The sequence below is a fragment of the Schistocerca americana genome, chromosome X, assembly GCF_021461395.2.
Source record: "Schistocerca americana isolate TAMUIC-IGC-003095 chromosome X, iqSchAmer2.1, whole genome shotgun sequence".
Taxonomy (NCBI): Eukaryota; Metazoa; Arthropoda; class Insecta; order Orthoptera; family Acrididae; genus Schistocerca; species Schistocerca americana.
Window position 1 is genome coordinate 638,062,119 of NC_060130.1, and position 21,003 is coordinate 638,083,121.

The 21,003-nt window shown below is 42.9% G+C and overlaps 1 protein-coding gene across 4 annotated transcripts in view; it reads left to right on the plus strand.

Annotated features, from left to right (window-relative positions):
• LOC124554967 (beta-1,3-galactosyltransferase 5-like) overlaps positions 1-21,003 on the plus strand; it is a 295,245-nt gene that overhangs the window by 258,074 nt on the left and 16,168 nt on the right. For all 4 annotated transcript variants that reach the window (XM_047128696.1, XM_047128699.1, XM_047128698.1 and 1 more), the window contains 2 exons: positions 4,634-4,724; positions 7,042-7,162. In XM_047128696.1, coding sequence (XP_046984652.1) covers positions 7,045-7,162 — 118 coding nt within the window. In that variant the 5' untranslated portion in view covers positions 4,634-4,724; positions 7,042-7,044. The remainder of the gene's footprint in view (positions 1-4,633; positions 4,725-7,041; positions 7,163-21,003) is intronic.

Genomic DNA, 21,003 nt, shown 5'->3' on the forward strand with positions numbered 1-21,003 from the left:
GCCCATTACTTCATACAGTGGAAGTTACCATAAGCATAAGGTTTCAGCAATCAATTTTCGCCCAATGCTTGCCTCTCTCTGCAAGATATTCCTAATTTGAAGAGACAAGACGACAGTTAATCTCTCATCCTTCCCTTTTACTCTGCTATAAGCTTATTAAAGGCAAGGAAGAACTTTAAAATTGTACTTTTATAGCAAGACTGGTATGCAGTCAGCATTTGTCACTTCCACCGATCAAAGTGATGCAGTGGATAAGACACTGGTGAACTCACATCGCCAAGCAGCAGGATTTAACTCGCTGTTCAGCTATCTAAAATTAAAGTTTTCGTGGTTTCACTAAATCTCATTTGATGAATACTGGAAAAGTTCATTTAGAAAAGCCACAGTCAGTTTCCTGCCCCATGACAGATTGCATTAAGACTCGTAATGATGTTGTTAATAGTGTATTAAACACCAGTTTTCCTTTGTTCACCACTTTCTGCTGCTGTTTGGTTTGCATATATGTGCAATGTATTGCTGTTTTAGCAGTTACATTGTCTTCTGCGTATATGTAGAATTAATGCGTAAACTATGGTCTGTTTTAGACAAGGAAATGTGCTCATGTTTGTTCATGAAATACAGCTTTTAATGTTATTTTTGCCTAGAAACTTTGTACCTACACATTTGCAGATGTGTTAAAGGGATTGTTTAGCATAGGATCATAACCAAGTGAGGTGGCACAGTGGTTAGCATACTGGACTTGTATTCGCGAGGACAGTGGTTCAAACCCGTGTCCGTCAATCCCGATTTAGGTTTTCTATGATTTCCCTAAATCGCTTCAAGCAAATCCCTGTATGGTTCCTTTGAAAAGCCACAGCTGACTTCCTTCCTCATCCTTCCTTAATCCAATGGGACCATTGACCTTACTGTTTGGTCCCCTCCCCACAAATCAACCAACCATAGTAGCATTGCTTCTAAGTGTTTACAGTGGCGTTTCATGATTCAGTATTAACTTGGTAATATGGAGAATATACTGCTACAATATGTTAGGTCTTTTTATTTGAACAACTTTTCTTATAGTCAAAATATCCACGGGTGTGCTGCCGGTCTATAGTGTCCAACGGGCACAATATTTCGGCGATCATACATGTCGCCATCATCAGGTGAACTGACGGACTGAGCTCCTGTGAACGTGCCGGCACGGAGATCTGTACGCTATGGCTGCTCAGAGGGAACTGGGTTCGGTCACGGCGGCGGCCGATTTAAATACCCTCCGCCCGCAGCGTGCTCCCTCCGCCATCCGCGCCCCACGCCACGGTCGCGCGGTGGAACAGATTGCGACGGCGTCTGAGATGACGTCGGAGTGATGGCTCTGTCCGCCGTGGTCGTCACAACTATACGTTTGCTCGATTTACTCTTGATTAACCCGATCGCTGGTTCCCAAGCCTTGCTAAGATTATAGCCACAGTCACGGTTTATGAGGTGGTCATTGGTGCGAATTTCGATGGCCTCTCTAACAACGCTGTCCCAGTATCTCGACGTCTGTACCAGAATCCTCGTGCGGTCATATTCCATGGCGTGATTTTCTGACAAACAATGTTCAGCGACCGCCGACTTGCTCGGATACATCAGGCGAGTGTGCCTCTGGTGTTCACGGCATCGATCCTCGACGGTACGCAACGTCTGACCAATATACGACTTGCCACATTGACACGGAATCTGGTACACGCCGGCCTTCCTCAAACCGAGGTCATCTTTGGCGCTCCCCACCAGTGCACGAGTTTTATTTGGAGGACAAAACACAGTTCCGACCCGGTGTTTCTTCAGAATGCGAGCGATTTTCCCCGAGAGTGCTCCTGTATATGGAATAAATGCAGTGCCTCCCTCCTCCCTCGTGACTTCATCCATCTCAAGAGGTTGTGCTGCAGTGGTTGGGCGGAGAGCACGTTGAATCTGCCACTCTGAGTACCCATTTTTCCGAAATACAGTTCTCAGATGTTCCAATTCCTGGGGTAGACTCTCTGCGTCAGAGATAGTGCGCGCCCTATGTACTAGAGTTTTAAGTACCCCATTCCTCTGTGAAGGGTGGTGGCAGCTGTCTGCGTGCAAATACAGATCAGTGTGCGTAGTCTTCCGATACACCCCATGACCTAGGGTGCCGTCAGCCCTTCTCTTGACCAAGACGTCAAGGAAAGGTAATTTACCCTCCGTTTCAGTCTCCATAGTGAATTTGATGTTGGGGTGTATGGAGTTTAGATGTGTAAGGAAGTCAAGGAGTTTATCCATACCATGTGGCCAGATGACGAACGTGTCGTCCACGTAACGGAAAAAGCAAGTAGGTTTCCATACGGATGACGACAGGGCTTCCTCCTCGAAGTTCTCCATGTACAAATTCGCTACCACCGGTGAGAGTGGGCTACCCATGGCGACTCCCTCCGTTTGTTCGTAGTATTCTCCATTAAAAAGAAAATACGTGGAAGTCAAGACATGCCTAAAAAGTTCAGTGGTCTTCTCGTCAAACTTCTGACTAATCAATTCTAGTGACTCTCGCAGGGGTACCCTCGTAAACAAGGAAACGACGTCAAAACTCACCATGATATCTGACTCATCCAACCTGAAGCTGTCAAGGCGTTTAACAAAATCCACGGAATTACGGATGTGATGAGGGCATTTACCCACATAAGGACTTAATATTCCCGTCAGGTATTTGGCCAGCAAATATGTAGGTGCCCTGATGTTGCTGACAATGGGGCGTAATGGTATCCCCTCTTTGTGAACTTCGGGAGTCCATATAGTCTAGGCGGTACCGGGCCTTGGGGTAACAATTTCTTAGCATCACCCTCCGGTAAATCTGCGTCCTTGAGAAGCGCCCTCGTCTTGTTCTCCACCTTCTTTGTAGGATCAACGCTGATCTTCCGGTAGGAATCGTCATTTAGCAGGCTCTGCATCTTATCAGTGTAGTCCTTATGGGAGACAACAACTGTAGCATTGCCTTTGTCAGCCGGTAAGACAACAATTTCAGAGCGCTCCCTCAGATCACGAATGGCCGCCCTCTCTTTACTGCTGATATTTGACTTCATCGGCTTGGATTTCGTCAACGCACGACAAGTTTCACGACGTATTTCCTCGGCTGATTCTGGCGGAAGTCGAGCTGCAACCTGTTCAACAGCACTAACAATTTCTGCGACTGGAGTGAACTTGGGGGTGGGAGCGAAGTTGAGACCTTTCTGCAAAACCGAGACTGCATCATCACTCAACACCATGCCACTCAAATTGATGACAGTCTTGCACGGAGCCTGCAGAGATGGTTTGTCAAGGAGACGTGAGAACTTAGCTGTTTGACGTCCCGTAGCCTTCTTATGGGCGGAATCAGCTGACACCCAGGTGACACCATCAATCCAATCCCAGGAACAAGAAGTAAACTTACTAGCCAGTTGCAAATGTAGTTTGAGTAATTCCTGTGAGATAAACTCAAGGCTCCGGCGGGTGAATTGCACTCTCTCACGTACCAATGCGAGGCTGGCTCGTTTCTTGATTCTCTTAGCTGCTGCAGAATCGATGTGATGCATAACCTTAGCAAAATTTGGAACAACATTCTCGGAACGACATCTCTTTAGAAAGGCAAGAGTACTTAGCAAACGACATCTACAGCAGCCATAGCGTACGGATCTCCGTGCCGGCACGTTCACAGGAGCTCAGTCCGTCAGTTCACCTGATGATGGCGACATGTATGATCGCCGAAATATTGTGCCCGTTGGACACTATAGACCGGCAGCACACCCGTGGATATTTTGACTATCAAATACGCCGGGAGAAACTCAAGAATCACAACTTTTCTTATATTGACTACTGTATATGAATTCAGTTTCACACACCAGTTTTTATTCATTTGAGTTTTAAATTCACTCATTTAGGCTGGTCAGTTCCCTCCCAAACTGTTGCCTGCATAAATCTGGAAAGACCATTTGCAATTGTTTGTTTATTATTGCTTCTCATCAACATATCTGGAAAACTATGCCTTTCAGATTAGTTTTCTTTTGGCATTTAATGGTATACACTGTCTGATTGTAAACTTTATTTAATGGCAGAATTGACCACTAGATGTCAGGAGAGGAAGACCCACCAGTATAAAAGGAGTTGTTGAGTATTGTATCGGGGAAGGAGGTGGTGAGTATTGTATTATCAGTAGAGAAGCAATAATAGAAGAACGTGTGGGTCAGGAGTGGCTTCAAATAAAACTAATCATTCGGTGTCACCTGAGTAACGAATCCATCAGTGGCTTTTTAACCCTTATAGAGCTGCCTGATTTGACTGTTGATGTGATTGTGAAGTGGAAACATGAAGGAACAGCCACCGCTAAACCATGTCTAATGTAGGCACTGTAGTGTACAGACAACAAGGCCAAGGACAATCTTTCTTTGTATCCACATTTTAAGCTGAGTTTCTCAGTCTCCTTTGTGATAAATGTAACTGGCTAATTCTTCAGATCAGTGCACAAAAGGAACTGTTTTAAGCCAATCTTAATAGCTCCAGATAATTGTACGGTCCACATATAAAATAACTGGAACAGTTGTTGGTATATCATTTTTATTTTTTATGAACCCTAATAAATATGAGAAGCAACTGATGTTATTTTCCTTCTGTTGTATTACAGACTGAATCAGCTGGCAGGTTGATATTGGTTCCATCCTGCAGCTCATGTCAACTGCATTTAAAGTCCTTGCAAAATTGCTACAAACCTCAAGGTATGTATTTCATAGCTGTTAATTCACATGAAATGACTGTATTTTGCTGGTTTTGTCATATTGACATGTTCATAATTTTAAAATATCTGGTACCTATTTGTAATAAAAGAAAAACAAGGTTGAAGACTGCATTTTCAGTGGTATAAAGATACAGGATTAGCATCTGGGTTCAGAGAATCTTGTCCAAGGAAGCAGACATCTAATAGTTTAAAGTTGGAAGCAGCACAGTAAAAAACCAAAATTAGTATTGTTTCAAATGGCAGTCCTTTACACTGAGTAATAGTGGTGTAGTTGGGTATTATGGCAGTTGCAATTTTGGTTAATAGCTAGTAGTGACGATTTCAGTTCCTTGCCAAAAGAAATGGTAAGTCACCAGTATCCGCACTGTTACTTCGTGGCTGACGTGTTCTGGAAAGTGATGACTGAACCAACTAGTTTGTGTTTATATGCTTTCAGATGTCCAACTGGATAAAAATTAATATTCTATTTTTATTTAGGTAGTCTTCTATTATAGAACTCTTTAGACTCTGTACAGTTAGACCAGTACAGGCCTAATATTACTTCTCCAGCATAAAACAATTCTTGAGGGAAATGGTCTGTGTATTTGAAGTAAATTTTTGGCCTGTGAGCAATTGTCTTTGCTTTAGCAGTAGAAAGAAGCCACAGAGCTCAAATTTGGTGAAAAAGGTGTGTGTGGAAGGGGGGGGGGAGTAGTTTGATATGGAGGTGTGATTAGATCAAAGCATTTAGCTATCATGTAGTGCTGTAGAGTATACTCTTGACAATTGTCAGTTTTTGATAGTCTGTTTGAACTAGACGGTGTTAATTATAGAAAACACAGCAGATACATTAGCACCTATCATGTGATCTACTTTTAGGTTCATCTAATGATAAAGTTGAGTTTTATTAGTACTGGCTAGACACAGCAAAAAGTTTACTTAATCTGCTGATAGTTATATCAACCATGACAACATTGAAAACTCATTGTCATTTGTCACAGGGTTCTGGCTTTTTCAAAATTTCCTCAGTTGTATAAATTTGTGGCCAGTAGTTAATTTGAATGATAATCTCAAAACATTCAAAAAGTTTTAACTTTTATTTGAAAGAAAGGCTAGTGTGTTATTCAGTATGTCATTTATTAAGGCCTCAAAAGAGTGAAAAATATTCTTCATATTGATTCTAGTTTCTAATTATATTTGTTCATGCAAACAATTTTGAACCATAGTTTTTAATCACTTCTTGACACACTGTTTGAATTTTTCTTACGAGAATCACAGCTAGTTTGCTTTGTCACAGCATTCTTCTGATCATACAGCTTTGAAGCTTGATTAGACACAAACTTCAGATACATTGTAGTCTTTCAAGGTGCCTTGAATAGTCTGGTTCATAGAAGTTTTTGAGCACCTGACTCCATTCCCCTCAGAAATAACATCTGTTTCCTTGTAAAGTGAATGGTGGCTTTGCCCATAATTGATCTCATTCATTACATCTCATGTCTAGATAATTTGTTAATTGTCCATATATTGTACAGTTTTCCAGCTGCAGAAGAGAGCCATAAAAATAAAATCTGGAAATAATAACTGAGCTCATTATAAGAGCTGTTTAAAAGTTGTAGAGCCATAACTGGTCAGTGTGAGCACTACCAGTCCATTACGCACAATCAGAGAAACTGTAGCAGTTGTTCCGCAGACGACTGTATCTGTGATCGTAGAAGAAAATATAGACATAACCTCCATTTAGAAAAAAAAAAATGATAAAAAGAATTCTTGTGTAGAGTGAAGGAAAGAGAAAATTCATTGAACTGTCAGAAAAGTGACTGGGTACAGAAAATGTTTCCCTCTCCCATCGTAATGCCCTCCCGTGTATCTAATCTTTCTTGATATGTTGTAACAGTTGTTTCTAGGTAATGTTTAGTGTACTTACTACTACTACTACTACTACTACTACTACTACTACTATTACTGCTGCTGCTGCTGCAGTAATAAACTATTTTTGCAGTATCTGACTCAGTATATATGTCATGTGCATGTCCTAGAAATAGGAGTTTGGGCTTTAGGAATAGATCATTCCATTGCATTGTAGTACCTGCTTTGCCAACAGTTTTTTGTGTGCTTCATAACAGTGAAAAGTAAATGACATCAGTAACTGAACAAATTCTCACAGTTGTGCTTCATGTGGGATGCCCAGTTGTCAGTGAAAAGTACATAATTTAGTTCAAAATTTTACCAATTAAAATGGCTCAAACTGCATATAAACATTTGTTTTATATCTTTTGCTATAGACTGAAAGTAACACGCTTGATTTAATTTTTTTACAGCTCATGGCTTTTCGAGTCAGAAAATCTCATTCACTGCTCCTTGGTTTAGTAGGCATTGTCCTAATAATGTATTCAGCTTATTATTCGAATTCAGGATACCTATTTGTCGAAAATGGGCCAAGTAAGTCTTCTATTAAATTGTATGCTTACATTAAAAGTTTCAGTGCTTCAGTACAGTAGCTATTTATTACCTCTCACCTATGTTATCATTAATAACTTTTGAGTTAATATTCATAATTTCCAATCATATTCACACTTCAATGGGAGATATTTGAACTTGGGAATGTATTGCAAATTGCAATTGCTGCTTTTAGTAAGAAATGGATGGGTATTAGACTAAATACATTTTCTTGTAATACACACTTAACGTATACTTCAGAATTGTATTTAGCCACAGTTCTGTTTCTGGACCGTAGAACTTTTTATGTTTGAACCTATCAAGATATTTCTGTTGTTCTTTTGTAAATTTCTTATCAATATGAAAGGTTGTAGTGTGTTAAAGGGAAAAGAAGGGATAGACCATTTGTACTTCACTTTCGAAGAAAGTAAAGTGCAGAGAAGCTAAATACTACATTAATTGCCACACAGTTAATGACTGTGATAATTGCAGCAGTATGCACACTCATGTCACAAGTTAAGGATTTTGAGAGATCCATGTGAAAACATTACCTCCTGGTGACACTGTTTAACTGTTGTGGAAAAACACAGAAACATGCAGCATACAGTACATACTAATATGACACCACTTAGTGTTCCTGCAACAATATGTGTGTGTAAAGGTCTCTGGTGGTGTTCTGATTATTTGTTTAAGCTTTGGCACACAGTACTAGTAGAAGAGTAACAGAATGGCACATCGAGACTGATGACCTCAGAAGTTAAGTCCCATAGTGCTCAGAGCCATTTGAACCAATGACACATCAAACACATTTGGATGACATTACATCCAGCCAGATCAGTGTCAGCTTTGAGCTCAGTAACAGTCAGTCCATGGTGGACTCAAAGTTTAATACTGCCCACATCATAATGTCACAGATCCCTGAAGGGAGGCAACACTGCCTGTCCAGGCAGGGTTCACCTTGGGTTCTCATTTGCATATTTTGGATTCAGGAAGATGCTTTGCATGCTCAATGCATTCTTCTCTCACAAAGACACCAAATAACTCATAAAATATGGTTCTTAGCTGACCATTAGTTGACTCAGGAACAGTGGCATAGTGAAGTGTTTATCGATAAGTTACGGTTCAACTTTAAGAGTAATTACCACTATATGTTGACTTTAAAACTTTGCCTGTAGTATCAAAAGGGGACCATACAGTAACAGCAATATTCAAATCTGGAATGGCAGCCTGTTAGAATTGCGTGTATGCCACTGTATGTGTTTACAAGGGCTACATTAATGACTGTAGGCTATGAGTATGACACTTTGCAGTAATATGTGGGCCTTTCTCATGGTGTGTATGGACCTGGGTTCTATCCAAAGGATAATGATACCAGGCAATGAAAAGCTGACGTTGTGACTGAGTGCCTGAAACATAAGGTCAGTCAGCTAGAGTGACAGTTTTTTCCTTAGACTTCAATCTGATTGAACATGAGTGGGGACTGTAGGCAAAAGTATTTAAACCTCACTAGCACAGACCATTGCTGATCAGATAAAGACACTGATCCATGAAGTGGAAGTGTTGCTGCTAGCCTTGCAAGTACAGTACGGTCTACACTGAGGATTCATGTTGTCATGTAGGCACATTACACACCATACTGACACTGTGTATGCCAGTTTTGTATGGACATCGCACATTGTAACTGTCACCCATAACCTACATATGCGTGTCCACAACACTTTGCATCCATATTACTTGCTCAAAACATCCCCACGAAACACTTCAGTATGTATGTTATAATGCTTCATGTTTTGTGGATTTTGGAGATTCTCTAACTTATAAAAATGAGTGTCATAAGACTTTGTTGTATGCCAGGCTCCTGAGTGATGGTAATGTTGCTGTCAGATAAATTAATTATGCACAATACATTCCATTCTCAGATTATACTACAAGAGAACACAAGGCTAGATCTGAACTTAAGCCTTAGATTAACAGGTGTTCTTTTATCCTGCTGTAAATTGTTTGATAAACTGAAATTTTAATTGCCTCGAATAAATATTTCTCACCCTTTCAAGAAGTTTTTGTTTTCATAGTTACTCTTTCTCTCCCCATGGACGAGTATTTTTAACTGGCGCTGTTACTTAGAATTAGTGAGTTCCAAACCTCCATCCAACCCTACTACATTTAGTTTCTCTCTTCTTTGCCTAAATCACCCAGGCACATTCTAGTATGATTCTGTTTGAGGACATTCTTCATTACTTCCTTTTTCCACTTGCCCTACCCCAGTGTTTGGTTTTCTAATGCTCTCAGTGGTGGCAACTCTGTTCATCTTCCTTCCTAATTTTCTTTTTTTCCTTCCTGTGTTCGTCCTCCCTCCCCCTTTCTCCCATGCCCTTCCTGATCATTGGTCCTGATTCTAGTATTGTAAAACAAATCACATACCTACATTTACATGGCACCAATGACTGCACTTTCTCTACCTCCTATTTTACAGTCATTTCTTGAATGTTATAACAATTTTATTTCAGGTAAATTGTGACCTGTGTGTTCCTTATGTCTGTTTTTCCTACAAATGTAATCATGCAATTAAGTGTTGTGTATTTATCTTAAGATATGTTCCTCATGGCATGCATGACCTGTAAGAATTTCACTACTCATAAATGAAGTATGAATCTGTCTTTTATTATGTTATTTGCATTATTGGCCAAGGACAGTAAAATTATGGCAGATTCTCACAAGGCTAAATATCTTCACTAAATTTGTTGAGGAAATCCCCCTCCAAAGAGTTTTAATCATCAGAAATGTTATCAGGTGAAATAATCTTATATATTTCTTTGACAAACTACTATTCTTTATGCAGAACATTTTCCACCGTACGTTGTAGCTAAAAGCAGATTTTTTTTCCCCCTAAATCATGTGAACATTATTTTTAAGAGTTAATTAAGTATGCATATAATATGATATAGCATTGTATTCTTTCAGTGATGAATTTGTGATTTGGAAATACTGCTGCATGAATTGGTGTTACCGAGCTAAAAATGAATACTACCTTTCTTTCCAGATTCTCTTGTGTTCTGTGAAATGCTTTTAATTTATTCCTAAGCATACTGAAAGGACTGTATAAGTGAGAAAATATCTACAATCATTGCTCAAGTTACTGCAGATGTTAGTAATTTGTTCACATGAAAATTTTCAGCTGGTAACATTTTTCATGTCACACAGATTTTTATTATCATTAATGATTTTGTAAATACTTACCAGTGTTTTAAATTTGGTTGCGTTTCTGTGTGTTGTGTGTGTTATAAATAATATTTGGAAATACCAAAATAGTAAACAGAAAAGATGGTTGCAGTTACTGAAAAATTAATAATTTTAACAGGAAATGTCAGAGTTCAAATTGTGTCCAGATTTCTTGCCTCATTTTCATTGGTTCACCTTATTTCTACATGAAGATGTGCAGTCCACAAGCCACTGTGCACTGTGCGATGAAAAGTGCTTTTTACTAATATCAAAAACCTTGTTCTACTCTGTTCGCATATGGAGTGAGATCCCAATGTAACAGGCAGTAACATCATTGCCAAGTCTTGTTTCATCTTTACGTGCTAGATCAGGTTCAAAGAGATCAAAATTACCCATCTTCCGAAGACTAGTATTGAGTTCCATGAGCATCCCCATTATTTCTTTGTGTGGAACACACTGCCGTGCTATAATGCATGCAGTTCATCTCTGAATATTTTGTTTGTCTGCTGTATAAATTATGTAATGATTCCAAGTGGTGGGGTAGCAGTATAGAACAGAACACACTGGTGTTGTCTTTGCAATTTTCAGAAATGATGGGCTGCACTTTCTCAGAGTTCTCGCAACAAAATTGTCTTCCATTCACATTCCCTGCTAAATGATTCCACATGTTCATTCCATTTTGTGTCTATCCACATTGCTCCCATTCAGTACACAGTGTGAAATTACTGTCCAAATTATTCACCAGCTCCTTTGGATCATCCAGCAACACTACCTTCCTGTTGACAACATCATCAGCAAAATTACTCTACATATATTGTTGATTGACAATACAGCACAGTGTTAAAGCAATTCGGGAATCTAGGAGTACAGCATCTACATTTCCATTTACACCAACTGCTTCCATAAAAGGTGAATCAAAGATGGATTAATAAGCCCGTGATTTAAAGCCCTTTCCATGTTTCCATGTTCTTGTCCAGTGACACAAAATTTCTGATATGATGTAAATGTCAATAAGATATAACCCCCTCCTGCTCCTCCCTTCCACAAAAAATGAAAATGGTACAGATGAAATGACTTTGCAACCACTATGAAATTTATCAGAGGGTTACTTCCCATTTTACCATGCGTGCTTCAGTGCCATGCTGTGCTGTAAGTCATCCAATTGTTTCCTTGCAGTCCCTTCGCGGGTGATACATCGAGGGTTGTTTTGTATTCCTACCTTTCTTACTGAAAGCTGGTTCTTGAAACAGTGTATGTAGGCTTTCATAGGGTAATATAGAGCTCTTAAAGTGTGTGTCAGTTTAGTTTTACTAGCATTTTCCTGATGCTATTCCATGGGCCAAACAAACCTATGACCATTCATGCTGGTTTTTTGTTTACATTAAATATCCATTGTCAGTTCTATTTGCTATGGGTCACACACGCTTGAACAACAATCTAGGATGAGTTGCAGGAGTGTTTTGTAAGCAGTCTCCTCCGTAGGCTGATGGTATTTTCCCATACCAGTGTATTGAAGTGTTCCATTTGCTTCACCTATAATGGAGCCCATGTCACTGTTCCATTTCATAATCTTACAAATTGTTACAACCAGTACCTGTATGAGTTAAATGGTTCCAGTTGTGACGTACTGATATTTTAGTCCAAGGATATGAAGTCTTTTGTTTTATGAAGTGCACAGTTTTACATTTCTGCATATACAGAGCAAGTTGCTAATCTTTGCACCACTTTGAAATCTTATCCATATCTCCCTGAAAATTTGTGCAGATTTCATCACAGTACTTCATTATAGACAACTGTGTCACTTCTAAAAATTCTAAGGCTATCATTAATATTTTTTGCAAGATCATTAATGTGCAGTATTAACAAAGTCATCAAGAGACTCTCTGGAGTTTACCAGAAGTTACTTCTACATGTGTTGACAACTTCTCATCCAAGTAACTTGCTGTGTCCTTCATAGCAAGAAGTCCTCAATCCAGTTCCAGAATTTGCTTGATATCCATAATAAGCATAGGTGTTGGTTGTACTTAGTCGAATGCTTTTTGGAAGTCAAGGATTAGTTCACCTGCCTGACTGCCGTAATCCATTGCTTTCAGGATGTCGTGGGAAAAGTGTGAGTTAGGTTTCACAAGAGTGGTACTTTCAGAATCATGGTTGTTGGTATGGAGAAGACCGTTCTGTTACAGAACATCGTTATTTTCGAGTTCAGAATATGTTCTAAGATTCTAAAACACATGGCTATGACACTGAACAGTAGTTTAGGGGAGACGGTAGGTTCACTGCGATGATACATGTCCATGGCTAACCAATTTTATGTTCATCTCAGAAATTGTCTGTAAATGTACAACTATTGGGTGCGCCTCATTAGTATTAATACATGGAAATGTATTTATAGGTTGCTCACCAGTGAATGTCACGTCTTTTTTCATCTTATTCAGTTTGACGTGTTTATTCACTTTGTTTTTATTTGTGTTCATTTGAGAACCCTATACGTGGTGTAATGTCATCTGGTTACATATTAACTGTTATATGTGCTGTGTAACCAGAATAATAAATTCAGTATTATCATAACACTCCTCTGAAACTATAAAAAGAACATAAATACCGAGTATCATTGTGACTGTTGTTTCCATTCTTGCACACAAATTAAAGCAACAACTCATTATATCTTCAGTTGGTACATTCATTACAGTTCTGGAAACTATTGCTGCCTTTTCTTTCTTTGCAAGTGAGAACCTACGAACTTCATACTCATTATTTACATACATATTACAAACAGTATTTAACAATAAGCTCCCCTAGGGGTAAATGTGTGCAAAACATTACAATTCACTGTGAGGAAAATGTTGTTATTCCTTTTCACTTCAAAGTAATGGAAGAAAAAGGCAGCAGGAATATTCCTGTATCTACGATATGGTTTCAAGTCCTGATCCGGCACAAATTTTCATTTTCTTTCCATTATACTGCTAACGATTGTCCGTATTCACAACAGCAAGTACATTTCGTGTATTCCTTTGCTTTTACCAGAATACATTTCATCTTCGTGTGTACTTTAATTGAAGATGTTCTTATGGAGAAAAGAAGTCTGCTGAAATACCCATCTTGTAATTTTTCTTTTATACTGTAGCTATTCTTTCAGAACACATACTTCATATGTGCAATCTCAGGATTCATATGTGATGGAATACTCTGCATGCCGAAATATAAATCAGTGTGTGTTGGCTTGCTGTATACAGAGTGGCTAATCTACCCATTCAATTTTTGTTGTACCAAAACGTCTGAAAAAGGCAACTTAGCTTCTGTCTCTCTCAATAACAAACTGGATGTTTGGGTGCATGTCATTCTTGTGATTGAGAAACTGTTCAACAGCTTGAGTGCTCTGTGATCAAACCATAAATGTGTTGTCAACATATCAGTAAAATTAACATCAGTAAAATGGAGCTAAATTTAATGCCTATTCCTCAAAATGCTCAATAAAATACTTGGCCCCTGTTGGAGACAATAGAGGAACCCATCGTCATTCAGTTGGTCATACCAATTTTATCAACATGTGACCCCTCAGGGGATCCACAACTCTTTTGTGGATACGTGCGTGGCGAGCACGGGGCCCCAAGCTATTGCAGCCTTCTTTCTCTCCAGGGCTGCATTTCCTTCCCCTTCCCCTCCTTGCTCCTTTCCCGTCGCCCTCTCCTCTCCCTCTCTTGGTGTCCTTGCTTATGTTGGCCCCCGCTATCCTCCTGGTTCTGTTGGTTTTACAATCCGGCTTTGTTGCGTAATCATCTCCTCCTTTTGGCATTCCTTGGTCCCCCTCTGGGGTTTAATCTCCATTACAAAATTTCTCCTACGTAGTGTGAGCCACTTGGGGAAGAGCACCTTACCTAGTGTCTCCGACGTGCGCCCTCCTAGTACATTCCACCTTTTCTTTCATGTCGTTGTCTGATGCTAGGGTGCATAGCCAGCACGGTAGCCAGCCCATGTGGTGGGGTTGCTATGTACCCTTTTGGTTGAGCCCCCTGAACACACAGGGATCACACTTCTGATACCTGAGCTGTGACCTCCTCATGCATGCCTTGGAGTGGTTGCTCATCATCCTGGAGCATCGGAACTCCCGGCAATGGCCACCGTGCCAGACGGCCCTTGCTGCGGCTGGGTGGCGCCCGTGAGGAGAGCCCCTGATCGGAGTGGGTGGTATCAGGGCGGATGCTATGCAAATGAAACGCATACGGGTCCAGAACTCTGGCCGTTCTTCTGCGGCCGTCTCTCTGCGTGGAACTGATTGTTCAAGTGCTTCTTCTCTTGCCCCTTCGGCCTTCCCTTTCATGGCTACCCCCTGGGAAGAGGGTGAGGCCCGTCGGCTAGGGGCGAAACCTTTCCCCCGTTACCTAGTTTGAACCAGGACTGATGGAGATGCTTTCACCAATACCAAACCTTTATTCTTTGTGGAACACATTGAAGACAAGTTTGGCAAAGTGGACTCCCAGAGCAAGATGCGGTCGGGTTCGTTGCTGATCAAAACTGCTTCAGCTGCCCAATGTGCGGCCCTTCGTGCCTGTACCCATCTTGGCACAATTCCTGTGTCCATTACCCCCCACCAGTCTCTAAATATGGTACAAGGTATGATTTTTCACAGGGACCTCATCCTTCAAACTGATGAGGAACTTCGGGACAATCTGGGATGGCAGGGTGTTCACTTTGTTCGGTGTGTCCAGAAGGGTCCTAAAGACAATCGTATTGATACTGGTGCCTTTATCCTGGCCTTTGAAGGGGATACCCTCCCTGAGAAAGTTAAGATTATGGTTTATTGATGTGATGTGAAGCCGTACATCCCACCTCCTATGAGGTGTTTTAAGTGCTTGCGTTTTGGACACGTCTTCCCGGTGTTCACAGGCCCCTCTCTGTGGTGACTGTGGACGTCCACTCCATGAGGGGAGTCCCTGTGTTCCCCCTCCTGTGTGTGTAAATTGTCATGATAGTCATTCTCCACGTTCACCAGATTGCCCAGTATATAAGAAGGAAAAGAAGATACAGGAGTATAAGTCCCTCGATCGTTTAACCTACACAGAGGCCTGTAAGAAATATACACGTCTTCACCCTGTGTCCATGACATCTAGTTACGCCTTGGTTACATCTTCACCCCTTCCCCCCCTTCCTTACCCCCATCCCGGACCCCTCTCCTTCCCCCCTCCGCTGCGGCTCCCACACCTTCTCCTCTGGGCGCTGCCCCTGCTCCCCAGCCGGAGAAGTGTCCCACTCCTTCGGCGTCTGCCTGTCAAGGGCGCCTCTCCCGGGATGCCCCTTCCCGGCCAAAGGTCTGCTGCTGCGCGACGATCGCGAGAGCCGCGGTCTGGCGGCCCCCAGGTCGCCCGGTCTCTTTCTGTTCCTGATCTTGCTGCAGCTGGCTCCTTTACGCCACACAGCCCTCCTCGATCTCAGCCTGAAAAGAAGAAGAAACGTAAGTCCCGGGACAAAGAGCCTCTGGTGTCACCAGAGGTCCCTTCCCCGACTTCACAACCGGATTCTGACCTGTCGTTCATGGATGTCGCCCCCTCCTTGTCGGTGAAGGGTGGGGACGCGGCGTTATGACTGGCTTTAGTGTGTTCAGCCCCATTTAAATCATCGTTCTGTGGTTCTGCAATGGAATTGTAATGGATACTATCGTCACCTTCCGGAATTGAAATCCCTTCTTTCGTCTTACTCTGCAGCTTGTGTGGTTCTCCAGGAATCTCATTTTACTGATTCTCACTCACCGACTCTCCGTGGGTTCCATGTTTTCTGTCGAAATCGGGTTGGACCCTTGCGGTCTTCTGGTGGTGTTTGTACGTTGGTCCGTACAGACATTGCTAGCACATGGATTCCTCTTCAAACTACATTGGAAGCGGTTGCTGTTAGGGTCCACCTAGACTCTGTGGTCACAGTTTGCAATATTTATCTCCCTCCTGACAGGACTCTTACACCTGCTGCCTTAATTGCCTTTCATCAGCAACTTCCTCCTCCCTTTCTCCTCCTTGGGGATTTTAATGCTCATCATCCCTTGTGGGGCAGTGCCTTTCCATCTAGATGAGGTCTTCTTATAGACCAGTTTATTGCAGACCACGACTTGTGCCTTCTTAATTATGGCTCCCCTACTCATTTCAGTACCGGTCATGGTACCTTTTCTGCCATTGATCTTTCTCATTCTTCTCCCTCTCTCCTCCCTTCATCACACTGGTCGCCACACGACGACCTTTGTGATAGTGACCATTTCCCGTTGATTATCTCGCTCCCTTCCCGCTCCCCGATGGACAGGTTACCTCGTTGGTCTTTCCAACGCGCCGATTGGCCTCTATATACTGCACAGGTCGTGTTTTCTCCCTCTTTGTCGGGTTGTATTGATGACGTCCTACGTGATGTGTCTGACGCGATTGTTCGCGCTGCTAACCTTGCTGTCCCGCACTCATCTGGACCATTTCGTCGCCGGCAAGGCCCATGGTGGAGTACGGCCATTGCCATTGCCATCCGTGATCGCCGTCGAGCTTTGCAACACTTTAAGAGGCACCCATCCCTAGCCAGCCTTACTACCTTTAAATGCCTCCGCGCTAAAGCCCGTTATTTAATCAAACAGAGCAAGCGGATATGTTGGGAGTGATTCGTTTCTTCCCTTGGTTCTACTGTCCATCTGTCACAGGTATGGGCTACAATTCGCTCTCTCCAAGGTTGCCATCGGCATTCCACCCTCCCAGTCCTTCACCTCCCAGATGGCCTTTGTACGGACCCATTAGTTCTTGCAGGACATCTTGCGACCCATTTTGCAGTGGCCTCAGCATCAGCCTCATATCCAGCTGCTTTCCTTCACCTGAAACAGCGGGCTGAAGCTTCCACCTTATGTTTTAACCCTTGTGAGTCAGAATCTTACAACGAACCTTTTACTGAATGGGAATTTCTTTGTGCACTTTCTTCTTCTCATGATACGGCCCCCGGCCCAGATTCCATTCATAACCAACTGCTTCAACATCTCAGTGCTCCACAACAGCAACATCTTCTTCAGGTGTTTAACCGTATCTGGCTCCAGGGTGACTTCCCTTCTCAGTGGAGGGATAGCATTGTGGTTCCTGTCCTTAAGCCTGGTAAGAACCCCCTATCTGTTGACAGCGATCCGCCAATTAGTTTGACCAATGTTGTTTGTAAGTTACTTGAACGGATGGTAGCCCGTCGGCTCAATTCGGTCCTCGAATCTCGGGATCTATTATCCCCTTACCAGTGTGGCTTTCGAGAGGGACGGTCTCCAATCAATCATTTACTTCGCTTGGAATCCACAGTTCAGCAGGCTTTTTCCCAGGGCCGCCATTTGGTTGCAGTGTTTTTTGACCTTCGCAAGGCCTATGACACGGCCTGGCGCTATCACGTCTTACTTACCCTTCATCAGTGGGGTCTTCGGGGCCCACTCCCGATTTTTATCCGCCAGTTCCTGTTCCATCAGTCATTCAGAGTTCGAGTTGTTACTGTTTTTAGTTCTCCACGGACCCAGGAGACGGGCATCCCACGGGGCTCTGTCTTGAGTGTCCTTCTTTTCCTCATTGCTATCAATGGACTTGTGGCCTCTGTCGGTCCTTTGGTCACCCCTGCCCTGTATGTGGATGATTTCTGCATTTGGGTTAGTTCCTCTTCGATGGCATCTGCAGAGCGGCAGCTCCAGGGAGCTATACAGCGTGCCTCTGCATGGACCCTCTCACATGGGTTCCAATTCTGTCCTCTAAAATCGCGGGTGGTCCACTTCTTTCACCGTACTATGATCCACCCTGATCCAGAGCTCTATCTCAATGCCCACTGATTGCCTGTGGTCCCACAGTTTCATTTCCTGGGTCTTCTTTTCGACAACAAGCTCACTTGGCTGCCTCATATCAGACTTCTGAAGATAGGATGTTTCTGTAAATTCAATGAACTTCGCTTCCTTGCCCACTCCTCTTGGGGTGCGGACCGTTCCCTCCTTCTCCATCTTTATCGTGCTCTAGTTCTGTCTCGCTTGGACTGTGGTTGTCAAATTTATGGTTCAGCTGCTCCTTCCACACTGCATGTGTTGGATCCAGTCCACCATCGTGGTATCCGTTTGGCCACCGGTGCCTTCCCTACTAGCCCTGTTGATAGTCTCCTGGTTGAAGCTGGGATCCCCCCCCCCCCCCCTTTCTGTTCGGCGGTCCCAGCTTCTGGTGTCTTATGCACTCACTATCCGTTCCTCTCCCACTCATCCTTCCTATTCTATCCTGTTCCCAGACCATGGACGTCGCCCACCCGACTCCCGCCCTCGTGTGGGTTTACCGGTTGGGCTCCGCCTTGCGTCTCTTTGCCGTGATTTTCAGCTTCCTTCTTTGTCCTGCCTTCCTCGCTCCCTCCCCTCCACCCCCCCCCTTGGTTAGTTCCTCGGTCTCGAATTTGGATGGATCTCCGCCGAGGTCCAAAAAATTCCATCCCCCCGGTGGTGTTCCGTTCCTTTTTCCGCCAAATTTTATGGGAGTTTCGGGATGCTGTTGTTTTTTACACTGATGGCTCTAAATCTGCTGATCATGTGGGGTATGCCTTCACGTCCTCTGTCGGAACGGAAAATCATCTGCTGCCACCTACATGTGGGGTGTTTACTGCGGAATTGATGGCAATTTCCCAGGCCCTTACCTTTATTAAACAGTCCCAACACAACCGCGTTTTGTTATGTACGGACTCGATGAGTGGCCTTCTTGCCATTGACCGGTGTTTTTCGCGCCATCCCTTGGTCTCTGCCATCCATGACCATCTCGCTGATATTCACCGTGCTGCTTGTTCCATTGACTTCCTTTGGGTCCCTGGCCATGTGGGTATCCCGGGTAATGAGCTCGCTGATCGTTTGGCTGGGGGAGCAGTCACTTACCCCCCCCCCCCCCGTTTTCTGTAACCCCTCCTGCAGCGGATTTACAGCTTCACATCAAATCCCACTTCGCACAGTCATGGGCCAGTTCTTGGGAGGCTACTCCCCTGTCTAATAAACTTCGTGCGATTAAGGTGACACCAGGCCCGTGGCGTTCTTCCTTTCGCCTCTCCCGAAAGGACTCGACCACACTGTGTCGTCTCTGCATTGGCCATAGCAGGCTGACCCATGGTTTTCTTTTGCATGATGAGCCACCCCCAATTTGTGGTTGTGGAGCCTTCCAGTCGGTAGCCCACATTTTGGTTGAATGCCCCCTTCTTTTGGCTCTGCGTGCTAAGTACAGACTCCCCCACACTTTACCTTTGATGTTGGCTGACGATTCCCGGATGGTCTCTCTGGTTCTCGGTTTCCTCCGGGAAAGTGGTTTTTATTCTCAGTTTTAAGGTTTTTAATCTCTCTCTGGTATTGGGGCAGGGCGGTAAGTGTATGGGTGTCTCCCACTGTAAGCAGCGTTCAGAGATTCCCGATTCACCTCCCTGACCGAAATCCTCTTTTCTTCCCCTTTTACTCTGTTTTTACCCTTTTTTTAAGGCTTGGTTAGTCTCCTGTTCCCATATGTACTTTCTACATTCTAGCAGTTGTACCTTTCAAGTCACAGGTGGTCTTGCCTATGTTGCTTCAGCATAGCGTTGGGTTCGTTCTCTTGCTGACTTCCCTCGTTTTGTTTTTACCATTGACAACATGACTGCCCCTTTATGTTTTTAGCCTTTTCCCTTTTATTGTTCTGACTTTCCTGAGATGTCACATTAGTGGAATGGACCACATTTGAAACAAGGGACTGATGACCTTGCTGTTTGGTCCCTTAAACCTCAAACAACCAACCAACCATCAACATGTGAGATGTAGGTGGTTGTCAACGTGTGGCAAAGAAACTTCATAGTTTTAAAAGAAAAGTGGTCTGCCAACAGTTTGTGTGTCTTGCACAAGAACTTTAGTAAACTGAAAGACCACATCTAGAATGACTAACACATCATTAGGGCTAACTTTGATTTGTTTGGTTTAAACATTTGAAGTATGTTCTCCAAAAGAGCAGCTAAGGCACTTGAGATACAAAGTTTGCGCTCTTCAAAAAATTAAAATGTGAACTATCTGTTGTGATTCTTCCTTGCTGCAGCACTACATCTAGCAAAATAGGTAGGGCCCTGGAAAGATATACCATCACACCCATGTTCTGACCATCTAAGAAGGTAGGGAGATGTTGTGCCTAGCTAGACAGCTTGAATGTGAGGATCAGTGGGATTTCTAAGGTTCGATAGGAGTGTGGAAGCAATGACATCAAACAGTCCATCTATACAGTTTCCAACTGTGGTGCAGTAAACCAACAGCACATTAAAAATCAGGAACTTTAAAAATCACTAGCTACTGAGTACACCATCATGAATAAATATAGAATAATGTTTGATGAAACTTAAGTCTTGCCCCATGCTTCTGTACACTGGGGTTTTGTTATCAAAGGGGAAGCAGTAATTGGAATGTGCAACAGCAAATTCAGAGATGATAGTAGCTATGATCTTAGTCATGTGTGGAAGGCAGCTGTCAACATCAGCACAGACATTGACACAAAATCTGACAGCATGGCATATTCTGACCAATTAAAAGTTGTTTATGTGCTATAAAAGGTAACCACAGCAATCAGTTGTTCTTGCTGAACACTGTGACGATGATCGTCGAAAGCTTGAGGCTTTTCCTAGTATTG